The sequence below is a fragment of the Lycium barbarum genome, chromosome 1, assembly GCF_019175385.1.
Source record: "Lycium barbarum isolate Lr01 chromosome 1, ASM1917538v2, whole genome shotgun sequence".
NCBI lineage: Eukaryota > Viridiplantae > Streptophyta > Magnoliopsida > Solanales > Solanaceae > Lycium > Lycium barbarum.
In genome coordinates, this window is record NC_083337.1 from 9,118,714 (window position 1) to 9,143,736 (window position 25,023).

Genomic DNA, 25,023 nt, shown 5'->3' on the forward strand with positions numbered 1-25,023 from the left:
ATTGGTCAAACACAGACTGTTTTTTGTCAAAAGTACTTTTTAAAAAAATACTTTTGAAAATAAGCGTTTCAAAACAAGGTGATTTTAGAAGTTTGGCCGAACAGACTATTAGTATAGTCATTTACGAAGGGGGGTAATTAACTGGAAATTAAAGAATATATATTATAGCATGAAGCTGAAGCCCAAAAAAAAAAAAGAGACAGCTCAAAAATAGTACACAAATTTGATTCAATTCATACTTACGTATAAGCAGATAAATCTGTGATACATACTTTGTAACTAAACTAGGTCTAGGGTAAGTAGTGGTGCAGAAAAGAACAAGCATGAATTGCCCATAAGGCAAACTCTTAAACTTACGTAGAAATTTCATGGGACAGCCTGTTCTAATATCATTATTTAACTTATATCCACCTGTTTAAATTTTTTGTATACATATCCATTTCGGTTATACGGTGTCTAAAGTTCGGTTTGACAAAACCGAACTTCAGATAAATATTTGAAGTTATATATGAGTGAAGTTCAGACAAAAATGGTCGAACTTAAGTCATCTTTGCTTGAACTTCAACCATATATATATGACTGAAGTTCAATCATTTTTGCCTCATTTCAGTCATATTTGCTTGACCTTTAGTTATATGTGCATGAACTTTCAGACATAAATGATTGAAGTAAGACAAAATTGAGTAAACTTGAGCCACATATGGCTGAAGTTCAAGCAAAAAAAATGGTTGAAGTCAACTAAAAATTACTATATTATAAACTTCAGTCGTGCTGAAGCTCAACCAAAAAGGGATAAACTTCAACTATATATACCTGAAGGAGGGAAAATAGCAGCGTGAGGCAAAAATGACTAAAGTTCAGCCACATATATGTGCCTGAACTTCAGCCATATGAAACTTCAGACACCGTATGTTTGAAGTTGTCCAAAGTGGATACATGTGCAAAAACTTTAAAAAGTGGGCACAAGTTCCCCTAAACTTTCCTATAAACAAACTTTCCTAGTGAATCCACGTTTCTCTTTTCTTATGGTTTGATCTCTGTGTCATCCCATGCAATATTGAAATCATCAGCTGAAACCAATGCCTCGATATCATTCCAATTCCAATAATTTGATAAATTATCATTGACACTACTTGTTCTTGGACCTTGCCATGTAATAGTTGAGTACTCGTCCATGGTACTATGATCAAGATTTCCCATGTAATTATAAATATTTGAACATGGAATTGTACCAATCGACCCTATAGAGGTGTCAATTGTATCATATGGTAGTGAAGATGAAGGGAAATTTTCAAATATATTTTTCTCTTCATCAATTTTACTAGTGACCAAGGGAATATTTTGATCATAATTTTCCTTACTTTGAACAACAACCATTTGAGAATCACTCTTTTCCCTTGTGATGTCACTTGTTTTTGGGGCAGGGCGCGGCGGTTTGAAAATTTTGTGGCTTATTGATGTGATCTTAAGCGGCCACTTATTTTTCCGGCTGCCGCCGACAGGGACGTTACGAAGAAGGCCACCTTGAGTCCAATGCCTTTTACAGGCTTTACAAAAATGGCGAGGCTGTGACTTTTTGTAATTGTTGTAGTAACAAAATTTTGTATTTGTTGATTCACACCTTGGACACTTCAAGGACTCTGTTGGTTTAGTGCTCAGCCCCATAATTAATCTACAATTATATATAAACCAAATACCAAGAATTGATGATTAGAAAATGATGTAGTTGCTATATAGCCTATTGATCTTGGTGCAAAAAGAGATATGAACCTGAAGAATACTATGAGTATTGTATTTTTTGTTTGGGAGAAGAGGTGTGCTGTGTAGAAGATATAATATGAGGGCAGGGCCGGCTTAAGGGTAAGGCAAATGAAGCCTAGGCCCCCAAATATTTGGTGCCCCAAAATTACTACAAATATTAGGTATTATATTACTTATTATATATAACACATAATTTATGTATTATTATTAATATTAATAATTAAGAATTTTAATATTTTATTTTAGTTTGATTGAAGTTGTACAAATGAGTGAATAAATAACGTAAAAAAATTCAGTAAATTAAATAGTATACTAATATTCCTTGTTGATTCTATTTTTTCTTTCTCTATGTACACTCATTTCTCTTTCATGATTTTAATTTCAATTTTTCTAAATTAGCTACTTAATTTTGTCATGTTTGATCCATGCATCAGAAATCAAGTAAATTTGTCATCTTTTTTAACTGGGAAATCACTAAAGCAAGTGACACAAAGTTAGAAACTCGATGAATAATAGGCCTGTTTTTCTACCTTGCTACACTTAATTACCATGCTTTTGCTTACAGTAAAGTTCGGAATTGTGATGTGCGTGCTCTTACTGTTAGATAAAAAAATTGGTGGTTCTTTTGTGTCTCGTTATAAATTATATGAATTTTATGAAATATGTTTAGGACCCTTTTGATATATTTTCGCTTTAGGCCACCAACATCATTGAGCCAACCCTGTATGAGGGTGGTCAAGGTCCTGTGAGATTTAAGTTATATACACTAACATTATAAAGATTTTTCTGTACTATCGGTTGACTTAAACATGTGATAGTAAGTTAGTTATCTTTTTTATTGGATTACTAACTAATGCTTATCAAAAAATTTACCTATATTTATCTTATAAATGAGCTTATTGTGTTAATATTTTCTACACAGAGCATACAATTAAAAATCATTCTTAATTAGGATGGTGATCATTCGCACGATTGGTTGAAAAGCTAGTGGCACGAAGCTACGTGCTCTAGATTATAACTAAACACCTCTATATCAAAATCCGGGATAGAAGCAAAGCAGGCAACGGCCATTCGCTTGCCAACCGGTGGTAGGGGCCTTTGGCTCCCAAAGACAAGTGTCCTTGGTCAAGTGATCATTGCATAAGGATTGAGATGACCGACTTATAGTAGAATTTCTATCGAGCGGCAGTTTTTTCCTTCTTTTTGTTTAGTTACTTAAAAAAGATATCTTTTTTAATATTTGTGTGCGCGTATACTTGCAGAGGGATTTAATAGTCTAATTTATTTTACATTATCAAAATACTTTATAATATTAGTAATCCCATTTTATTGGAGATTACTTGCAATATGATTTAAATAGACGAGTTAATAGTTGTAAAAGTTCTTTGAGACTTATGAAAGTTAAATCTATTCCTATACATCAATATGTAGAAGGCAAACAACAACAATAATAAGTAGGCGCTTGGCCATGAAAATCAAATATTTTTCACTTTATTTGGGATTTTGAAGTTGGAGTTGAAGATGAAATTGTGTTTGGTTATAGTTTTTGCAAAGAATATTTGGTTACTTGAATATATTGAAAGTGAAAAAAGTAAAACCAATTTTTAGGTGTTTTTCAAATTTCAATTTGGAATTTCCATAGCCAACAGTTAGATTTCCAAATAAAGTGAAAACATTCTCCGGAAAAAGGTGAAAAATTTGCATGGCCCAACGGATCCCAAGGGTACTGGAGAAAAATTTTAGCTCTATCACTTGAGAACAGCTGCTATGGTCCAAGAGAGTTTTGACTTTTGATTGATACGCGTGTCTAGAGAAAATTGTAGCAAACACTTTATCTGCCCATCCAAACAGGCTCTATATGCCCACTTAACGCAAGTTACATTTATCCCGAAAATGTGTGAAATGTGTCTTTTACATAAATTCTTATCCTATATGACCATTTCTAATTTAATTTATGACTTTTAAGGTTAAATTACATAGCTTGGTATGAATAAAGAATGCAAGGCTAGAATAGATGGGAAGAAATCACTTAAGTATTTTGTCTCTGCTGAGATTTGAACTTGAAACCTCATGATGCTCAACCCACTTCATTGACCACTAAGCCACACCTTTGGGTGCTGCTTTTTTTTTTTTTTTTAGTAAAATACACAGGTCATTTAAGATAATATAATCATGTCAAAAGAACTTGGAAAAAAAGACCTCTTGCGTGTACGTAATTAGTCAAAATTGATGATTCTATCAAACTTGTGGTATTCTACAACATAACACTTAGACTCTAGATTTCAAACAGTTTATTTTGACCATGTTAATAGTTTCACATTATTGGTTAATAGAGAATCAAAATTGATTTATCAATGAATCGCAAACCATCTCCGGGCCAAATGGAAGTAAAGCCTTATCAAAATCCTATGATCTTAAATTTAAACCCGTGTTTGTGTACTAGCTTAATTGTGACATAGGGTGAGGTATAGTCCGCGAATGATCGTCAATTGAACATCCTCCATTGAAAATAAATCATACTATATATAAGTTAAATATTACTCCTACTTTATATATATATATATATATATATATATGAACACCTCTTGATAATTGAACATCCTCCATTGAAAATAAATCATACTATATATAAGTTAAATATTGAACACCTCTTGATACTCTTAACGAAATTTCTGACTCTCATTACGTCTGAGGAAAAGTGGACGTGGCAAAATGTGAACCATCAACAGTGCGTTCCATTTGTTGGGTAAGAGTGAGTCAAGGTGATCTTTCATATGCTAAATTATTATACAAACCGTCCATGCTTGACAAATGTAAGTGTATTGAAATAGTAATGGGGCCAATAAGCAATTAAAAGAAAGCGTACCACCACCGTCCCTGGGCCTTAATTCTCTAAATGTAGCCCCACTTCTTTGTAATTTAGTCCCTTTGGTACCATTATCCTACAAGGTGAAGGGAATGGTCGGTGATGAATGATATGCTGATGCTATTAGATGGTAAAGTTTGATATGTACAAAGTTGGATACTATGATATTATGCTTTTATATAGGGTGAAAAATAGTTGTCAACAACGTGGTTCCTCGTGGCCATTGTTGGTACAACCTTCTTTTATAAAAGAAATTGTTGTCGGTGTTTAGGGTTTAATATAGACCAAAAAGATAGGTGATTTATTCCCATCAGTCTAATCTTAATTGGGCAAAGTTATCCAAAATATGTGTTGTTGGGAAACAGTAGGGTTAGACGGAGTTTCTGGGTGTATGTGATGGTACAATGCAAGCGTCAAATATGTACCTAGTAAGATAGTCGAAGTGCGTGCAAACTGACTCATTTACCGTAAATAAATTACTACTTTGCTACAATTTTCAGCTTAGATATTTGTGTATGCCAAAGAAAGCTCGGGCAAAACTATGTCTCATGAGAAGTTAAGGACCACCTAATCCAGAAAGGGATAAATGATAAGAGAAGAGAATACCATCTCGTAGAAAGTCTTGAGTGTTATCTCCTCCATCTAAATTATGTGAGAGGAAAAGAGTGAAAAGCTAGATATAGTCAATGTGTATACCCCGTGACGTATATATATCTAATAAAAAATATATATAAACATAACGACTGGAATAATGCCATGTACAATATGCAATATGTTAAACGATCTTTAAATAGATGTAGGAATTATCATATCGACGGCTATATGTTTAAGTTGAAAATTGATATTATACTTATCATTTATCAGTATATGTTTAACTTGAAAAGAGATACTATATAATTTACCATTTATATTATACGTTATCAATTATAATTAAAGCATAATTAAGAAAAAGTACATATGCATGCACATATAAACACACACATGCTCGTATGACTAGCTATTTAAGAGCTAGAGAGCGAGTCTATGTAAAAATAATCTATCGCGTCCAAGATACATATACACGCATAAGCAAGGTATTATTTGCCATTTCATAACCTAAACATTAAGCGATTAAGGGAATTTTAATCATAGAATTTTCATTATATTACCCCAAATTGTTTTTCACAGTATTACCCCAAAATAACTAATTATCAAACCCATTTTTAGGGACAAGTGATCGATCCTCTATAATACTCAGAATGACTGATAGCTCAAAGGGTCTAGCTATAATAGCTAGCTAGATCCTTATCATCCATAAATTTCAAACTTGTGCATAACACATAGTATTCCAATTGGTCATTGCCTTCAATGGTGAAATGATGATTGTTTTGGCTGCTACAGTCCTATTCTAAAAGTGTCCACAAGTGTCAATTGTGTCTAGTACTCTAGTTACGATCATTTCTTGATACATGCAATATTATATTGTCCTCGTATACATATTAACATATTGGCTTTGCAGGAAAGCATGGTTTCATGTAAGTGGCCAACAATTACCAGAAAATCACAAATTTCCAAGGGATGGTCTATCGGAATATATTTGACTTGTCGATAATGGTTTTTTTTGACGGGAAATTCATTGGCAACATTATCAATAAACCAAATTCCGACGGGTTCCGTCGGAAATTTTCGTCATAAATTAGTGATTTTCTGATAGTGGAACTCTTGTCTTTTTCATTGTTGTTTGATTTTTCATCCAGCATTCAGTAGTTGCTTTGAGGCTACAATTAGTTTGGATTCACGTTCCTTAAATTCCATTAAAGGGGAAGCGCACCTTATCTAGATTTTTTCCAATCTCAAATTCAAACTCGAGTCTTTTGATGAAGGGTAAGAAATCATGTCCGTCCCACCAAAATTGATGATGACAACTTCAGTTTTCAGCTGAATATTAATGATGAAAACCATATCCATGACTACATTTCACTATATTATTAATTCCCCCTTCTATCCCTACAAATAAGGGCTATAGAAATGATAGCTTTCAATTTCAAATAGCATTTTTCCACCATTTCAACTTCTCATGACCATGTCTGGCATTGTTCTTGTATTAAATCAGAGTGTGAGTTGGAAATCTACATATATAGTAAAGCTAGGTATAGAAGAGATGATGTGGCACCTGTCTTTGGTCAAGGATCATATTTATCTTTTTGCTCATTTTTTAAACTTCTTATCTCATTTTTCTGATTAATATTTAATATAGTATTCATAAATTAATGAAAAAAAAGTCAAGAATGGCTGTTACCGTTACAACCTTTCATAATCCATATTTATGGACCATTACAATCTTTCGTAACAATGCATATTTATATCACATTAACATACATACAGTAATGCAAAACGTAAAGAACTTGTATATTAGTAGAGGTGAAACTGACAAACACCCCCATCATGCTCCTGACAATGCTTATCCTCTATCCATTCATATTTCTACTACAATCTCTTTTTCATTAAGAAGATGTAAAGTTTAAGCTTTTGGGTAAGTTTTGGCTTCACTGCAGCGTATACTTTTTTTCCTTTTGGAATTACTGAATATTTACGTACCTTCTTTGTTTTATTTGTATATACTGAATACTTACCACACTTATCTGCCTTTCCTAATACAAAAAAGTGTCCCTCTTTATTGCTCTATGATTCTACCTATCTTGATCACCTCTCTCCACCCATCCATTTTGTCCATTTCATTTTTCTTTCATGTTAACATATATATTAGTAAAAAACTAGCTCTCCATTTTCCCCCCATGATTTTTCTTAATACTAAGGTTAATTGATCTCATAACATTTTTTTATTTCTGCTTATGCTTTTAGTTTTGATGGCTATTGTTGTCACTGCTGTTTCATAATAGGCTGAACCTATCGGGAGACATCTGTGGTTGACAACATTTTTCACTTAGACACCTAAACCTAGGGATGTTCCTATTGAGCACTTACGCTACCCAAAATTATTCTAATTAGACACTTTTTGTTGAGTTGGCATAGACTGAATTTCACCCAATATAGGTACGTGAAGAGCCACAAAAATAAATAGAAATAGATTTTTTTCTTTTTTTTCTTTTTGATTGTCTTCTTCTTCTTTTTTCTGTCTCACCACCACCATTTCCACCATTGCAATTCATATGTACATGCTGATCTGGGCAACAACAATAATAGCCATATGCACAAAGAAGTTAACGGATTCGGCATTCTGTTGAACAATGGGTGTGAGAGGCATATCTGATTACACAAGTTTAACAAGAAGAAGATCTATTTCCAGTTTACAAATGTAATGATTCTAATGTTTTGAACTATTTCAGGCTCATACTAGTTGCTCAATGATTCGGAAAACATGGCAATCCGGAATTTTTTTACAAATTTTGAGAACTGTGAAAATTAGAAATCCCAGAAGGCAAACTTTTGAGGCTTCTTTTACATGTCAAAAAAAATTTAAAAATGATCTGTAATAATGGCAAAAATGCTCTGGTAGTGGTGACTATGGTTATACCATTAATGAGGTCTGATACAATAACGGAAACGAAAACAAAAATAGAATGCAAGAAATTAAAGAGATAGATAATTTGACACAACTTAGACTCAATTTAGCAACCAAAGTTATAAAAAACTAAGACCTCTAAATTATCATCAAAAGAAACACCAAACTCTTAAGTTGACCTCAAGGGTTGAATTCTCAAGCAACCAATCTCTCAACAAACACTAAACAACAAGAGTCTACCAAAGGTCTCTCACAAGTTTCTCTCTCTAGAGATAACCCTAAAACACTCAATATTCATAATTCATCAAAAAGCTCCTAAATGAAATGTTTGAGCTACTATTTATACTAAGCCAATAAAAAAGACAACTACATTATTACATAAATGTACTTAATGAGACAAGGGCCTTGTTTGGCTAGCCTTGTGGAGATGAAAGTCTTGAATTTAGGAAGTGGCCTCTTTTGCAATCATATCCTTCCTTTACTCATTTAGCCACTTCGATGCTCTTCCATCTCCAATCCATCCTCCTATGCTATCATCCACACTTGGAATCCCCGGGACAGTTCTCTACATGTCCTTGAGGCAACTCGACTTGCATCAAGGTCTTTGGAAAGCTTGAAGATTTAAAATGGGTTACTTGATTTGATAAAAAAAAATTGAGAAATTAATGTTGGGGTTGTCTTTGATCTTCGTGGGAAATTTTTAACTAGAGTTATAACAGATGTGTAGGGGTTTCTCTTGAAAATTTGAATTAAAATCGTTGTTGGAACACGAACACACATGAAGATGGTGAAGAACACCAAGAACAACTATTGATTTTCAGAATTTTCAATGTGTTCTTTCTCTTTTTCTAATTGCGTGTAGATTAATTTTTGTTTTCTTTTTGAGAATGTTAATTTTTATTTTGTTTGTTAAATAGATTTTAAAATATTTTTTTTTAAACTCAAAAAGACACATGTCCTCATTTTATTCGTCATTTGTCATGCCAGCAGCGAGTGTATTGCACGCAAATTTGGCTGATTCAGGGAAAAGTGTCTAGTTGGAACAAATTCCGGACAGCGTAGGTGCTCAATAGGAACATCTCTAAGTTTAGGTGTCTAAGTGAAAAATATTATCAACCACATGTGCCCTCCCGATGGGTTCAACCTACACATATAGATTTTACATGTATGTGTGTCAGTGTGTATATGTGTGCGCAGGGGTGGAGCCAGCCCTTCGGGTGTGGGTTTGGCCGAACCCAGTAGCTTTTGTCCAAACCATATATTTGTAGTAAATTTTTTGTCAAATATGTACAAATTATTAATCAAGAACCCAATAACTTTAAAGAATTAGAACCCGAACCCACAAGATTCGAATCCTAGCTCCACCTCTGTGTGTGCGCATGTCGGGGTTTGTGTATATTTGACTTTTTATTTACCATCTTTTCTTGAAGGAAATGGCGGAAGCTCTGTTATTTTGTTCTTGTGATCGTAATTTTTTATCGAACATTAATTGAAATTTTTCAAAAAAATTGAATTTTTTAGTCACGTTTCTAAAATTAGAAAGTTCTCTCCCATATGAGCCACGGCTGTGAAACTGATAAAAATCTAAATTTTAAGATAAATTGATGATTTTTTAGTTCAATATATTTTCTGAAGTGGATTAATTAGAATATTTGCAGTCTATCAGTGACATGACAACCCACAAAGTTAATTCATACAGTTTTTCTCTTATTCCAAAAAAAAAAAAAAAAAAAACTGACAATGCAGCACGCCATCAAAGAGGTAAAGTCATAAATTTAGCAGCGGCCAAGGGAGTCGAGGAGGGGGAAGGACAGTGGGGAAAATAAGGATGACAATTCTATCATTTACTTATGGCAAATAAATGTGTAAATTTATAGATTGTAATATATGGAGGTCCATTAAGAAATGGTAATCTTACACTTTTTTTCTTTCTTTTCAGGAATCACATATATCACATGGTAATTGTTGCATTTATCATTATTATATGGGTTTCCATTCAATATTCTCCACTCTTCTTGAACTTCTTTAGTCTAGAACTTAGGTGGTTGTAGTCGAATATATGTTTTTGAACTTTTACGTTTCATCAGCTTCCTTAATCTTCTATCTTTTAATTTTCAATTTCAATTATAATAAGTTAATTAAATGTGTAGTTTAATATTTAAACTGAAATAATTTCTTTACGGGTCGTCAAATAATTTTATATAGGATGTTAAAAGAATCATGAAGTTATTTTTGTTTCTCAATCTAATGGGAATAAAATTCATGTTGACTAATTTTTACATTTGATGTTCTTGAAAGGAAAATTAATTAGTTTAGTTTAGATTTATGTATAAGTGCTAAATGAAAGCACCGGAAGTAGTTGATAAATGAATGTTCTAAAAATGACATTTGAAACAAATCAATGATGCTAACAAATGTGTAGCAAAATGTATGAAGTTGGGTAAAATGACTTCAACTTTGATGATTTGCTCAAGTCAAGGGTGAACCCACGTATAGATTTCAGGTGCTCGAGCACCCATTGACCCCATCGAAAACTTTGTATATGTATATAGAAAATACTGGAAATTGGATATATTGCAATCGTGCACACCCATTGACCAAAAAGTCTGATGGGTGCTTTGGTTCTGAAGTTGAAGCTTGAGTGCGCTGGTGCCTTCTAGCGAGGGTTCGGAACCATGCTGCAACGTTTTTTAAATAGAAAAAAGGCAAATGATCTTTCTTTTTAATGGAAATAACGCAAACTGAAACTTCTTCTTTTATGTTTAATACATTAACTCTTCTTTTTATACCTTTTTCACACTTATTGCTTCTTTATTGTTTATTCACTTTTCCTATTTTATATTTCATTCACTAACTAAATCATAAAAACATTAGTAGGTTTCTAGAAAGAAAACACCAAAGAAACCCTTCTTGGCTTCTCCAGCTTCTTGGTCGATCGCAGAACGAAAATTGAAAAAAACAAATAACGTAATAAGATTAGTATTTTTATAAGTAAGATATTCACTTATTTTTCTAAAACTATTTTTATTCGTACCGAGCACACACTAAAGCTAGAGATTTTGGGTATAAGTACAACACACTAGAAGTCTTCTTTTGGTAAGGATATATTAATCGTAGGTTTCTTATAACTTTCATTGTCGAGTTCGGATGCACTTATACTGTGTGATTGGTACGAACTTTATGTTAAAGGAAGTGAGCACCCATGACTATAAAATCTTGGATCCGTCATTGGCTCAAGTTTAAGGAGAGACTTTGCGAGGCACTTGCTACTTGAAAAGCATAACAAATACATATTACTTTCATACAGTCTTATTGTAAAATTGTGAAGGTTTTGATATTACACATTAAAAATCTTTAAAATGAGATTTAAGTATTTGGGAAAGAACGATCAACCTTACGAGAATATTTAATTAAAAACGTAACTCATAGTTTTATGACTATATTTATATACTAACAAATAGTTGATCAAAGAGTATCACCTTCGGCATTACTAATTAGAGGTCTTAGAGATTTGTGACAATACACTTGTTTGTATATTTACTTTTTATTGTAGGGCATTGGCTGATATTTTTATCGCCGCGCGAAGCGCGAACAATTTTTCTAGTTAGAATATATTGCAAATAGAGAGCGTTCTAGTCAATTAATAACAATGGTTAATTACTACTGTTAGTCATCATCACCGCTAGCTCCTCCCCACAATCACCACCGTCACCTAACACTATCCCGGCCGGCAACCAAAACAGCCACCACCACGCTTTCACCATCGATCATATGCCATATAATTTTTTAAAAATATTTTATTAATAAAGCATTGTAATTTAATATTCTTTTGTAAACAATATTGTCTATTTGGGGCTCATTTTAACGAACATTTCATACTCCAATTGATACTACCATTTGTATGCTCCTTCCCCAATCTTCATAGCAAAGTCGCCTTTAGAAATCATTTTGATCTGTTAAAGCAAAAAAGAGAAAGAAAACCAGAGAAGCCAAAGGTAATGCTCTCTCTGTCCCAAAAAAGTTATTCTTTTTTTCTTTTTAATTTGTCCTAAAAAGATTATTCTCCTTTTATAGTTAGAAACAATTTAACTTTATAAAATGATTTACGGTCACACAGATATCTAAAGCTTATTTTGAACCACACATTTTAAAATTTCAAAAGTGTTTTTTTATTTTTTAAATTTCATGTCAAGTCAAAGGAAGATAGGACGGAGGGAGTATCAAATTTTGGAATAAAGGATGAAGATGAGCAGTACGCAGGCTCCACATTCTCTGGCCTTCCGGGTAATGAGAGTTTGTCGTCCTTCTCTCCACGTGGAAACTCCGCCGATTCAATCCTTCTGATCTCTTAGTCGGCGAAGACCTCTTCGATGATCCTGTCGTCGCTACTCATCTCCACCGTGAATGCTGGAAGTACGTCGGTTGATCCGTCGGATCCTTAATTATTGTATTAAACAATTTTTAGTCCTTTAAGTTTGCTAAAAGTTATAATTTTAGTTCCCGTCAAATATTTAATAATTTTTAGATTAGACGAAAACATTGGCAAAAAAAGATTTACCAATAAAACCAAGAAAATTCTATTAAATTTTAAATATGCAACACAAAAAATTACACTAAAAACAAAAAATATAAAAAATAACTGAAATTACACCTCGAAAAGCTTCATCAAACTCTAGAAATAAATTAAAAAATAACAAATATCAAAAAAATTATACCTCTAAATATAAATTCCCAGTTAATTTTCTTTCTTTTCATAGTTTCCGTCAAATATTTTGATAAATTTAAAGTATCAAATATGAGACTTTTGGTTAATTTAAAGTATCAAAATCTGTTTAATACATATTAAAAGCACTACCATTTTGAACCTAAACTCAAACATAAGGGATCATTTCTGTCATTTTCTTCTCCCTTTCCATCATTTGATCTATTGGAACAACGGAGAGAGAAAAGAAGCAGCGAAATTAAGAGTAACAATGAAGATGAGCAGTACACAAGGTCCACATTCTCTAGCCTTCCGGGTAATGAGACTTTGCCGTCCTTCTCTCCACGTGGAAACTCCGCTTCGATTCGATCCTTCCGATCTCTTATTCGGGGAAGACCTCTTCGATGATCCTGTCGCTGCTACTCATCTCCCTCGACTCCTTGTTGATGCTGGAAGTACTTCGGTTGATCCGTCGGATCTGTCTTATAGGAATAGATACCTTCTTCAGCATACGTCGGATTCTCTTGGTCTGCCTGGCCTACTCCTTCTTCCTCAGTCCTTTGGGTTAGTTAGCTTCATTTGCTACTCATACGTTTTTTTTTTCATTCATTTGAAGGGGAGCCTTGACGTAACTGGTAAAGTTGCTGCCATGTGATCAGGAGATCACGGGTGGTCCGGCCCTTCCCCGGACCCCGCGCATAGCGGGAGCTTAGTGCACCGGGCTGCCCTTTTTTTATTCGAATTCATTTGATACTGGCTCTATCTAAGTAGGCGTTTGGCTATGAAAACCAAAAACTTATTCACTATTTTTTTGGAATTTTGGAGTTGGAGTTGTGTTTGGTTATAGTTTTTGCAAATAGTAGTTTTTTTTTATTGAAATGTACTTGTTTTGGTTGAGAAAGAAGTGAAGTTTTGTATTTGGAATTTTCATGGCCGAATACTAATTTTTGGAAAAAGTGAAAAAAAAAAGTTCCGGAAAACAGCCTCTCTGCAGGTAGGGGTAAGGTCTATGTACACATCACCCTCCCCAGACCCCACTTGTGGAATTACTAGGGTATGTTGTCATTGTTGTATATTTAAATATTTTTAGTTACAAATTTGTCACTTATAGACTATAATGCTACTTATGCAGTTTTTAGATGTGGACATTTATTTTTAGAATTTGAAAGAATTGATGTTCATATTTCAGCTCTCTAATATGATATTTGTTATTCTTTTTGAACTGGAGTATATGTTCAAATTGCAATAAGATTGGAATGGTTTGGTCCTGTACTATGATATCTGTTATGAAATGGAGTGTATGTTATTTAAGATTTTTGTTTAAATTTCTATACACATATTAGAGCAGGAGATGATGAGTGACGTGTGATCACTGCTCATATGTTGGACCTGTTGGTGATTAGTTGTTGTTTCCCCCCTTTTTCTATTTATGATCTTGCAGGGCGATATATTTGGGAGAGACGTTCTGCAGTTATATAAGCATAAATAACAGCTCCAGTTTTGAAGTTAGAGATGTTACCATCAAGGTGATTTTCTTGCTTAGTCGATTACTATAAGGAGCTACTGTAAATAGTGCTAGAGATGCTATGAATATATTCAACCTGTTGATAAGCAAGATTCTTACTACTTCAACTGCGGGCATAAAATTTGTCAGGTGGCAGGGCTGAATTCCTGTTTTTCACAAGTCTTAAATGAAGATTAAAAAAGGTCTTAGCTTGGTTTAGCCCATTTGAGTTTTTAGTACATAAATAAAACCAGCTGTTAAAAATTCACAAATATAACCAAATGGGAGTAGCGTTTTCTACTTAGTGAATCGTCTTCAAGAAGGGTGTGCTTCTCGTGTAGAAAATTTCATGGGAAAAGTAGTAAATGAAGAACAGCAGTGTCATCACAATATTCTGGTCTTAGTGTCACATTCGCATATTTACAAATGTGCACTCATAGAGGACATTCTTGGCGGAGTAGATATATAGAAGAAACATGCTTTTGCATTTTGTATATGCGTGGCCTTCATGCTCGTGTATTGATCATTTGTGGCTAAACTAAGCTACTTATCAAAAGCCGCTAATTAAACTTTCATATATTTGGAAAGTCTGTTCCAAATGTATCTTACACTGAAGAAAATGAATTAGCTCAATGCTCAGAATTGAGTCTATGTGTGAGTGTAGGAACATTGAAATGTCTCTTAAGCATCACTTATGAAGCTTCAGTTTCTCTTAGTACCATGTAAGCGGAAACGTAAAAGAAAGAACACAAGATTTAACGTGGTTCGGATCAAAATGATCCTACGTCCACCAGAGAACAGTTGTCTTTTTCTATTATTAACAAAGGAAGGGGAGATTTCCCAATTACACTTAAGAGAATTGCTCTCTCAACTCTCTACTCACTACAATGGATTGTATGATTTTTGGGATGATGAACAAAGAAGAATTGCCTCTCATTTTATAGGCATAAAATGACTTGGGCTCCAAGTGTGCTACATGGCATTTCAATTCTCCTCCACGTCTTTGGCTCCAAGCAATGTATTCTTTGGCTCCAAGTAAATCATCCTTTGGCTCCAAGTAATAGAAATCATCCAACTAAAATTGTCACATGGATTTTCTATCACAAGACAAAAAAACAACTCTTTCAATCTCCACCTTGGTTTGTGTCACGAGCATGCGTATGAACAACTCCGGCCAAAACTTCTAAGCTCACTGGGCAACCTCGTTGTAAGGTACAAGAAGAATCAAACCATTGTTGAACATACCACCTCCACCTAACAATTGTTCTCTCGGAGTTGTATCAGTTGATGCGTACTCCCACTAAGTCCTTGCAATGTGCAAACTTAGCGAGCGGGACTATCTTGGTCAACATGTCTACAGCGTTATCATCTGTGATAACCTTCACGACCTTGATAGTTCCCTCTTCAACAACATCTCGAATAAAATGAATTCTGACATCAATGTGTTTAGTGCGCTCATGAAATCTTTGATTTTTAATCAGATGAATAGCACTCTGACTATCACATCTAAGGATTGATTCCTGCTGAACCAAACTCAATTCTGCCACCAAACCTTTCAACCAGATAGCTTCTTTCGCCGCCTCCGCTGCTGCCATGTATTCTGCTTCTGTCGTAGACAAAGCGACAATCGACTGCAAAGTCGATTTCCAATTAATGGCACTGCCAACAAGAGTAAAGATGTATCCAGTTGTGGACCTCCTTCTATCAAGATCCCCTGTATAGTCAGAATCCACATAACTGAGAATTGAAATATCTCCACCACCTTTTTGAAAGGTCAGACCAACATTAGAAGCTCCCTTGAGATATCTCAATATCCACTTGACAGCTTCCCAATGCCTCTTTCCTGGGTTGAACATGTATCGCTTACCACACTTACAGATTGAGCAATATCTGGACGTGTGCATACCATAGCATACATAATGCTACCAACTGCGCTGGCATAAGGAACCTTTGACATATGCTCCACCTCATCTTCGGACCGAGGCATTTGTAACTCTGAAAGTTTAAAATGAGGAGCTAACGGTGTACTTACAGGCTTGCACGTATGCATATTGAATCTCTCGAGAACCCTTTCAATGTACCTCTTTTGAGAAAGATGTACAACACCGTCTTCTCTTGAAATCTCCATACCAAGAATTTTCTTTGCAGCTCCCAAATCCTTCATGTCAAATTCCTTACTTAACAGTTTCTTTAAAGCATTTATCTTTGTAATGTTGTTAGCAGCAATAAGCATATCATCAACATACAACAGTAAATAAATCATTGAGTTACCAGACATCTTCTTGTGATACACACAACTATCGAATGCACTCCTTGAGAAATTCATGTGTAGTCATGAATGCATCAAACCTTTTGAACCACTGTCTAGGGGATTGCTTCAAACCATACAAAGACTTCTTTAGTTGGCATACATGATCTTTTTTTCCCTCAGCTAGGAAACCTTTAGGCTGATCCATATAGATTGTCTCTTCTAGATCACCATGTAAGAAAGCAGTTTTGACATCAAGTTGTTGAAGCTCCAAGTCAACTTGTGCAACCAATGCTAGTAGCACGCGAATCGAGCTATGCTTCACGACCGGAGAGAAAATCTCATTGTAGTCAATTCCCTCCTTCTGACTGAAACCTTTTGCAACCAATCTCGCCTTAAACCTAGCATCTTCCACTTCTGGAATTCCCTCTTTCTTTCTGTAGACCCATTTGCATCCAACTGTCCTCTTCCCCTTTTGCCTTTTCACTAAGACCCATGTCTGATTCTTGTGAAGAGACTCCATCTCTTCCGTCATGGCTAACCACCATTGTGCAGCATCCTTGCAAGAAGTTGCTTCAACATACGAGGAGGGCTCTAGATCCTTAATCTCTTCTTCTGCAGCTACGAACGCATATGCAATCAGGTTTGCTTGATCTATAAGGCGTTTCGGTCTTCGTATCTGCCTCTTCTCCCTTCCCTTCACAATTGTGTATGGTTCATTGACAACAAGTTCTTCAAGATCTACATCTTTTGACTCATCTTTAACCTGAGTCTCTTGATCCTTTTCCTTGGTCACCGGAAGCTCCACCTGCTCGTTGTTCTTGTTTCTTGAAAACTTCACAGAAACTTTACGGGGATCAAGCATAGAGGATTCATCAAAGGTGACATCTCTACTAACTATAAATTTGAGTAAAGACAAACATCAAAGTTTGTACCCTTTTACTCCATCCACATACCCTACGAATATGGCCTTCTTAGCCCTTGGTTCAAGCTTTCCTTCATTAACATGATAATAAGCTGTACACCCAAATACTCATAAGTATGAATAGTTAGAGGGTTCACCTAACCATACCTCATTCGGAGTCTTAAAGTCAATCGCCGATGCTGGAGATCGATTGACAATATGAGCAGCGGTGTGAACTTCTTCAGCCCAAAATACTCTGGACATTTTGGCTTGTAAGAGCATACAATGAGCCTTTTCAAGAAGAGTTCTGTTCATTCTCTCGGCAACTCCATTCTGCTATGGGGTGTGCCTAACAGTCTTATGTCTTGAGATCCCATGAACCTTGCAGAAATCATTAAACTTTTAGCTGCAAAACTCCAAGCCATTATCTGTGCGAAGATACTTGATTTTTCGCTCCATTTGATTTTCCACCAAAATCTTCCACTCTTTAAATGCTTCAAAAACATCACTTTTTGCCTTCAAAAAACGCACCCAAACCTTTCGTGAGAAATCATCAATAAAAGTAAGAAGATACCTCTTTCCGGTCTTGTGCTTGCCAGTGCTGAAGCTGACCTTCTTCTGCTTCCCTAGAATGCAGTGCTCACAAAATTCAAGTGTGCTGATCTTCTCACCTTTCAAAAGGTTACGGTTGCTCAACATCTCTAGTCCACGTGCGCTCATATGACCCAATCTCATGTGCCATAATCTTGCCTTGTCATCATTAGATAACTGCACTGTAGATGCATTTGCAGAGCCAACAATAGTGCTTCTTGCCAATGTGTAAAGGCCATCCTCCAGCTTGCCTTTCAGCATGACTAAAGAACCTTTAGTCACCTTCATAGTTTCTCCTTCACTCATGTACTTGTAGCCTTGTTCATCCAGAGTGCCCAGGGAGATCAAATTCTTCTTCAGATCAGGAACATGACGGACTTGTGTAATAGTCCTCACGGCTCCATCATGGCAGCGAACCCGAACTGCCAAATATTGCACAAGTTGCATTATTGCCCATTACTACGGTTCCTCCACTTTTCTCATAGCTACTAAACCAGTCTTTTCGGAACGTCATATGCAGAGTACAAGCTGAGTCTAACACCCATTTGTTTCCATAACTTCCATTATTGTTTGATGTTGTAAGCACATAATCATTATCAGAATCATGTACCTGTTCAATTGTGGATGCACTTGCCTTTTCCTTGGACTTTGACGTTGGGCAATCTCGTTCAAAGTGCCCCTTCTTGCCGTAGCCCCAACAATCTGCATTTTTCTTGTTCACAGGAGACTTTGATTTGCTCCTTTCCTGTTGGCTAGTCCGGCCTCTCACAAAGAGCCCACGTGCCTGATTATCTCTGTCTCCTTCAAAATGCCTCCTCACATCACTAGAGTTAAGTGCTTGCCGCACTTGCTCAAGGTTGATAGGCTCCTTGCTATACATCATTAAATTCTCGATATCACGATATCCTGAAGTCAATGAAAATAGCAAAGCACATGCAAGCGTCTCCTCGTCCTTTTTAATTCCTGCAATCTGTAAGTCCATGACAAGTTTATTGAACGCATCTAAATGATCTTGTAACGAAGTACCTGACCCCATCTTAAATGTGTGAAGACGCTGTTGTAACAACAACCTTGTTGTCACCGATCGGTCCTGGTAAAGCCCTTGTAGCTTGTCCCATAACTGCTTGGCCGTCTCTTCGGTACTTGTACTCACTTCACAAAGCACATTAGGTGCAAGGGACGGTTGGGTTACACTCAATGCATCTCCTTCAATCTTCTCCTTGTCGGAAGCTGATGTACCATCGGGATACTTTCCGTCAATAGCATGGATTGAACCTTCCCTCCGCAGTAACGCCATCATCTGGATCTTCCAGATATTGAAGTTGTTGCGTCCACTGAATCTATCGATTTCAAACTTCATGGAACTCATCTTTGCTTGTTCGAACTCCTAGGATCTTCAAATATTCCTAACGCTCTGATACCAGTTGTTAGCGGAAACGTAAAAGAAAGAACACAAGATTTAACGTGGTTCGGATCAAAATGATCCTACGTCCACCAGAGAACAGTTGTCTTTTTCTATTATTAACAAAGGAAGGGGAGATTTCCCAATTACACTTAAGAGAATTGCTCTCTCAACTCTCTACTCACTACAATGGATTGTATGATTTTTGGGATGATGAACAAAGAAGAATTGCCTCTCATTTTATAGGCATAAAATGACTTGGGCTCCAAGTGTGCTACATGGCATTTCAATTCTCCTCCACGTCTTTGGCTCCAAGCAATGCATTCTTTGGCTCCAAGTAAATCATCCTTTGGCTCCAAGTAATAGAAATCATCCAACTAAAATTGTCACATGGATTTTCTATCACAAGACAAAAAAACAACTCTTTCATACCATTTTGGTACTGTGTATCTAGGCATAAAGCTTTGATAGGTGTAGGTAGTTGTCAGGTGAATATGTAAAGCTTAGGAATTGTTTAGTCAAAAAGGTGAGATAAGATTTGCCTGGAGAATTTAGATCTCAAACATCTCGGATTGTGAGTCAAGTTAATACTGGGATTTTCTTTTTTGATCCATTAGTTAATAAACTCCGCCTGTGTGAGCTCGCTCACATTGCCGGTCCCAAGCCCGGATAAAGGAGGAGGGTTGCCGAGGGTCAATCGGAAACAGCCTCCCTACCTAGGTAGGGGTAAGGCTGCGTACATCTTACCCTCTCCAGACCCCACTATTGTGGGATTACACTGGGTAGTGACCATGACCAAGACCATCCATTAGTTAATACTAGGATCTTATTTTTCATATATCGGTCTTGTAGCTAGACACTCTCTTACCTTTTTGAATTGGAATCCTTGACTCTAACAACTGCTTTATAGAAGTGATATTTAATTTTCTACAGGCAGAAATCCAAACAGAGAGGCAGCGGATACTTCTTTTAGATACTTCTAAATCACCTGTTGAATCAATACGTGCTGGAGGGAGATATGACTTCATTGTGGAACATGATGTGAAAGAACTTGGTGCACACACGTAAGATTCATCATAAAATTGGTGGTCGTGTTGATGTCACTACTTTCTAACAATATGATAGTTTACTTCTACAATTGCTTCACTTTCTAGGTTGGTCTGCACTGCTCTTTATAGTGACAATGATGGTGAGCGGAAATATCTTCCACAATATTTCAAATTTATGGTTGCGAATCCACTCTCTGTTAGAACAAAGGTACATCACAAAAACCCAAGTTGTTTGCATGGTTAATGTGACAGGATTATATATGCTTTAATTTCAATGTATTAGGAGCAGTTCTTACTATATTTGCTGCTCTTTTAATATATTTCATATTTGCTTTCTTTATTATTTCTCAAGTCTGCTCGTACTTTTCAAGATAATAACTGCTTGTTTGTTTCTGCAGGTCCGCGTTGTTAAGGTAGGTTGGTTCAAGCTCATTGAGTGTAAGTTCATGATCTTGCATTCATACTGGCCTGTCGAAATTTTAAAGAAAATGGGTCAAGACAAGTCAGTTTTTGCACTCATTATTTCAATTTCATTGGTTGGGATGTGTTATTCAGGCCAATTTTTGATAATGTTCAGCATACTTCATCATTCTTCCCACTTTGGAAAATCTGCAATATATTGCCACCACTAGATGTAATTTGCTTATACGGAATATCTGTTATTTCAACTCATTTTGGCAGCTTTTTGTGGCTAATAGGATAATGTGAGATTGCGTTTGATTTTAGTATTGCAAACCATCTTGACTCTTGAGAATCATTTACCAGAAGCAGCGTATCAGCTTCTGCATTTCTAATACTTTTCGTCTTAATGACACTAAACTCTTTTTCTATCCCAGGAAACCACTTTTTTGGAGGCTAGCATAGAGAATCATACAAAATCTAATCTCTATATGGACCAAGTTGATTTCGAGCCGGCTCAGCATTGGAATGCTACAGTACTAAGAGGTGTTGATCACCATCCAGAGGGCAAACAACCAATGAGGTTGACTGATAGATATTTTCTCTTGTACCATGGGAATTGCAGCTTTATTTTGGTTTAAAGTTTTGATATGTTCCCCAGTTGGTGTTAGCGTTCACCTTTGCTCCCTTGACTAAACTTGGCTGATCTATTTTTATCTGCCAGTGATGTATTTAAGCCCCCTGTTCTTTTAAGATCTGGGGGTGGGGTCCATAATTTCCTCTACCAATTGAGGTTATCATCAGATGGCTCTCCACTGCTGAAGGTGGAGGGAAGTAATGTCTTGGGCAAACTCCAGATAACTTGGCGTACAAATTTGGGTGAACCTGGACGCCTTCAGACACAACAAATTTTCGGAAGTGTAAGTGAAATGCTTTCTAATAATGACGTTTTGATGCACTCCTAAGTTACTTTTTCCTCACCTTGCAGCCCATTGCTCATAAAGACATTGAGCTACAAGCGGTGGAAGTGTCGTCGACTATCATGCTGGAGAAACCTTTCGTGGTAAGACTGAGTTTATATAACCACTAACAATAGTGCATGATCCTTACGCAATGCGTTGACTCCTGTTTAAAACTAGTGTTTTTGGGATTATTACGAGAGTCCTTTTATCTGTGGAATGGGTGAGACAGTTTGTTCATTTAAATTGCTTTTGCTCCTTTTCCGTGTTCTTCTTGTAATTGGTCTGTCATGAATCTGGATGTCTTTGTGGGCACCTTTGTAGGTACGTCTGAATCTCGCAAACCAGACAGACAGGGTGCTGGGTCCTTTTGAAATTTGGGTGTCACAAAGTGACTCACTTGATGAGAAGGCTATCATGGTTAATGGTCTTCTAACAATGGTGAGACACTGAAATGGCTTCTACGCTATCCTGAATAGCTTTATCCTTTCTCACATTTGATGATCTAATGAAATTCCCTTCTTTTTGTTGAAGTTCTTGTTTGGTGCATGCATTTTATTCTTTTTCTAATAGTCGGACTCTCATGCTCAGCATTGTGGCTGTGTCATAACGTTAATTGTGCACTTTGAGTCTGATGTGCAAGTTCAATTCTCTATCAGAATTTCTACTTCATCTACGAGTCTAATTTCAGCTTTTCTGTTTCTCTTTAGCAGTTGTTGGGCGTATGATTACATCTGCATCTTTTTCTTGTCTATTCTAAACTTCTCTGTGGGTACAGCATTTGGCACAGTTGGAAGCATTTAGCTCTTCCGAATTCGAGTTGGTGAGGATAATCTTCTATTTAATCTTGTAAAATGGATAACTCAAATGCTAGTGTATAGTTTTAAACGGATATATCTTTCAGTCGTTTATTTGATCATTCAGTTGTTTCCTTGCATTATAAAAATTGATTTTTGGTGCACTTCCCCATGTAGAACCTGATTGCTGTGAAGCACGGGGTACAGAAAATCACAGGCATTACAGTGTTTGACACGCGTGAGAAGAAAACATATGATTCTTTGCTGGAGTTGGAGGTGAGTTTCAGCTCACAGAACAGTTATGGAGGACAATGCTTCTCTTCAATTTCATTCCCTTTCTGTTACAACTTTTCTTATCGTCGAATGTGGTAGTGCCCTTCTAAGACATGATTGTCCGCACATTTTCTTTGGTTTAATTGTTGACCTACCTTCAGTATAGATCCAGACTTCTGTATATTCTCATGCCACATGGTGTTGAAAAGAACATTTTGTGTGCTGGTAACTAGTGCTCCTAAAATCCTGAGTATGAGATGGCCGACATCCTTTACTATTCGTGCTCCTTTTAACACTCCAAAAACAGCAGCCTCAAAACGGAACTCACTGGATACATGCACAGGACTCTGAATCCATTGACTGGAAAAGACTGAAATTTTTTCATCTTTCGTCATATACACGTTCGAAAAAGCATAGAAAATGTTGGATGTCTTCTTATACCATAATCTTGTATTACTGTTTTCGTTTACCCTTTTTGTTTTAACATTGTGTTATGGAATAAGTGCATAGAATTTTATTCTGCATCATGCTGCAGGTATTTGTTGATTCACAGAAGGTACTTGAGCCAGATGCGGTTGCAAAGTAATAGGGAGGCTGATCTGATTGAAGATTGGAGTTACCTTTGCTCGAGAGTTTTTACCACTCGGAACATAACAGTTAAGATCTAGGCAGTTCATTGTTGAAGATTCTCTTCATGCCAAACATAGAGACGGATACTAGCATGTTCAATGGCCCCAATGGATCTTGGCATTCATCCGGACGATCTTCAAACGATTAACATGTGTTTTTCTCAATCGATTGCCAGTGTACACTAGCTATGCACATGTTATTTTCTCAGTATAGTTTTGTGCCTTTTTCGCTATCAGCAATGGTGCTACAATTGTTGGGAAAGCTCATTTTTCTTGGTGTTGATTAGCATTTTTAACTTCCTGTAGTGTAGGCTAAATTAATCATGAACAGAGATTGAGACTTGAAGATGGTTTTGAGTTACAAGTCTCTTCTCTTTGACATGTTTTTCTTGCATAGTTCTATAATGAACTACAAGGGCACATGATATATGAAATTGACCATACTAACGTGAAGTTGATTACTCTAGGATGATTGTTGTTATTATTTTAAGTCCAAAAAAAAAAAAGTTCCTCGTGAATCAACAGGGTAGCTTTATGTTCAAGAGATGGTGACACGTGACAAGTAGAAGGACTTATCTCCATTCAATGCATTATGAATACTAGTTAATTTAACTCGACCCGTCAATAACAAACACAGAAACAAATTATTGTATATATTAAATTATGCACAAAAATTATCTTTATGAGTTATGGTTTAATGATCAGTATCAGATTGTATCTAACATTCATTTTATTCTTTTTCTCTCATATTTTTATCATGAACGTAAATTGATGGTAGGATTTTATAAAGTTTCTTTTTTTGGTATCAAAGAAACCTTTTTTTTTTTTAATTTATTCATAGTGACGGATAAAACAATTTATGAATTTATTTGTCTGGTCCATGAAGCAATATTTTATAGTACTACTTCTCTAGATTTAACTTTTCAATCAAGAATTTCTTGACACTAAAATATTACTAATAGCATACTCAAAAAATTTGGGAAATAAATAATACTTATTTAAGAGGGATTGATTAAAAGAGATAGAATTCCTTTCTTCAATGCATTTTACCATAACAATTAGCTAATCTTAGTATTTCACTCTTTCTTTCATTTAATGCCTATTAATTTTTTTCTTTCATTTAATTTACTCGAACACCCGTTGCTATTTTTCCAAAAGTACTCTTCTTTCAATTTCAAACTGAATAGGGTCGTTTTCATGGCAGAATAGTTATTCTAGAATTAGTTATTTCAGAATTAATCATTTCAATATTATTATCTTATCCTCTCATAAGGATAAAATAACACTATAAACCCTCCAAATAAATAATCTCAAAATTAATTATACTGCAACTAAATTTGAAATAAACTCATCTCAAATTTATTATAAAATTAATTATCTCTTATTCCTCGTAAACGACCCCTATTTTTTTTTCTAAAAAAAATAATATAGAATAGG

General features: G+C 35.6%; 2 protein-coding genes across 4 annotated transcripts; one reads left to right on the top strand and one right to left on the bottom strand.

Moving 5' to 3' along the window:
• Positions 1–1,023: 1,023 nt before the first annotated feature.
• LOC132609305 (dof zinc finger protein DOF4.7-like) lies at positions 1,024–1,665 on the bottom strand. The gene has a single exon (XM_060323219.1). It carries the CDS (start codon positions 1,663–1,665, stop codon positions 1,024–1,026), a length of 642 nt encoding a protein of 213 aa, XP_060179202.1.
• An 11,300-nt stretch (positions 1,666–12,965) lies between these two features.
• On the top strand, positions 12,966–24,052 carry LOC132631257 (uncharacterized). Of its 3 annotated transcripts, XM_060346855.1 has the most exons (12): positions 12,974–13,395; positions 14,273–14,357; positions 20,414–20,544; positions 20,635–20,737; positions 20,928–20,942; positions 21,366–21,511; positions 21,653–21,848; positions 21,917–21,991; positions 22,212–22,328; positions 22,666–22,710; positions 22,862–22,960; positions 23,493–24,052. In XM_060346855.1, the coding sequence occupies exons 1-12, from the start codon at positions 13,103–13,105 to the stop codon at positions 23,541–23,543; spliced, it is 1,356 nt and encodes a 451-aa protein (XP_060202838.1). In that variant the 5' UTR covers positions 12,974–13,102; the 3' UTR covers positions 23,544–24,052. The 3 variants fall into 3 exon arrangements, with proteins under 3 accessions (XP_060202839.1, XP_060202840.1, XP_060202838.1); XM_060346856.1 differs by lacking the exons at positions 22,862–22,960; positions 23,493–24,052 and having other exon boundaries at positions 12,966–13,395; positions 22,598–22,710; XM_060346857.1 differs by lacking the exons at positions 22,862–22,960; positions 23,493–24,052 and having other exon boundaries at positions 12,966–13,395; positions 22,601–22,710.
• Positions 24,053–25,023: the final 971 nt, after the last annotated feature.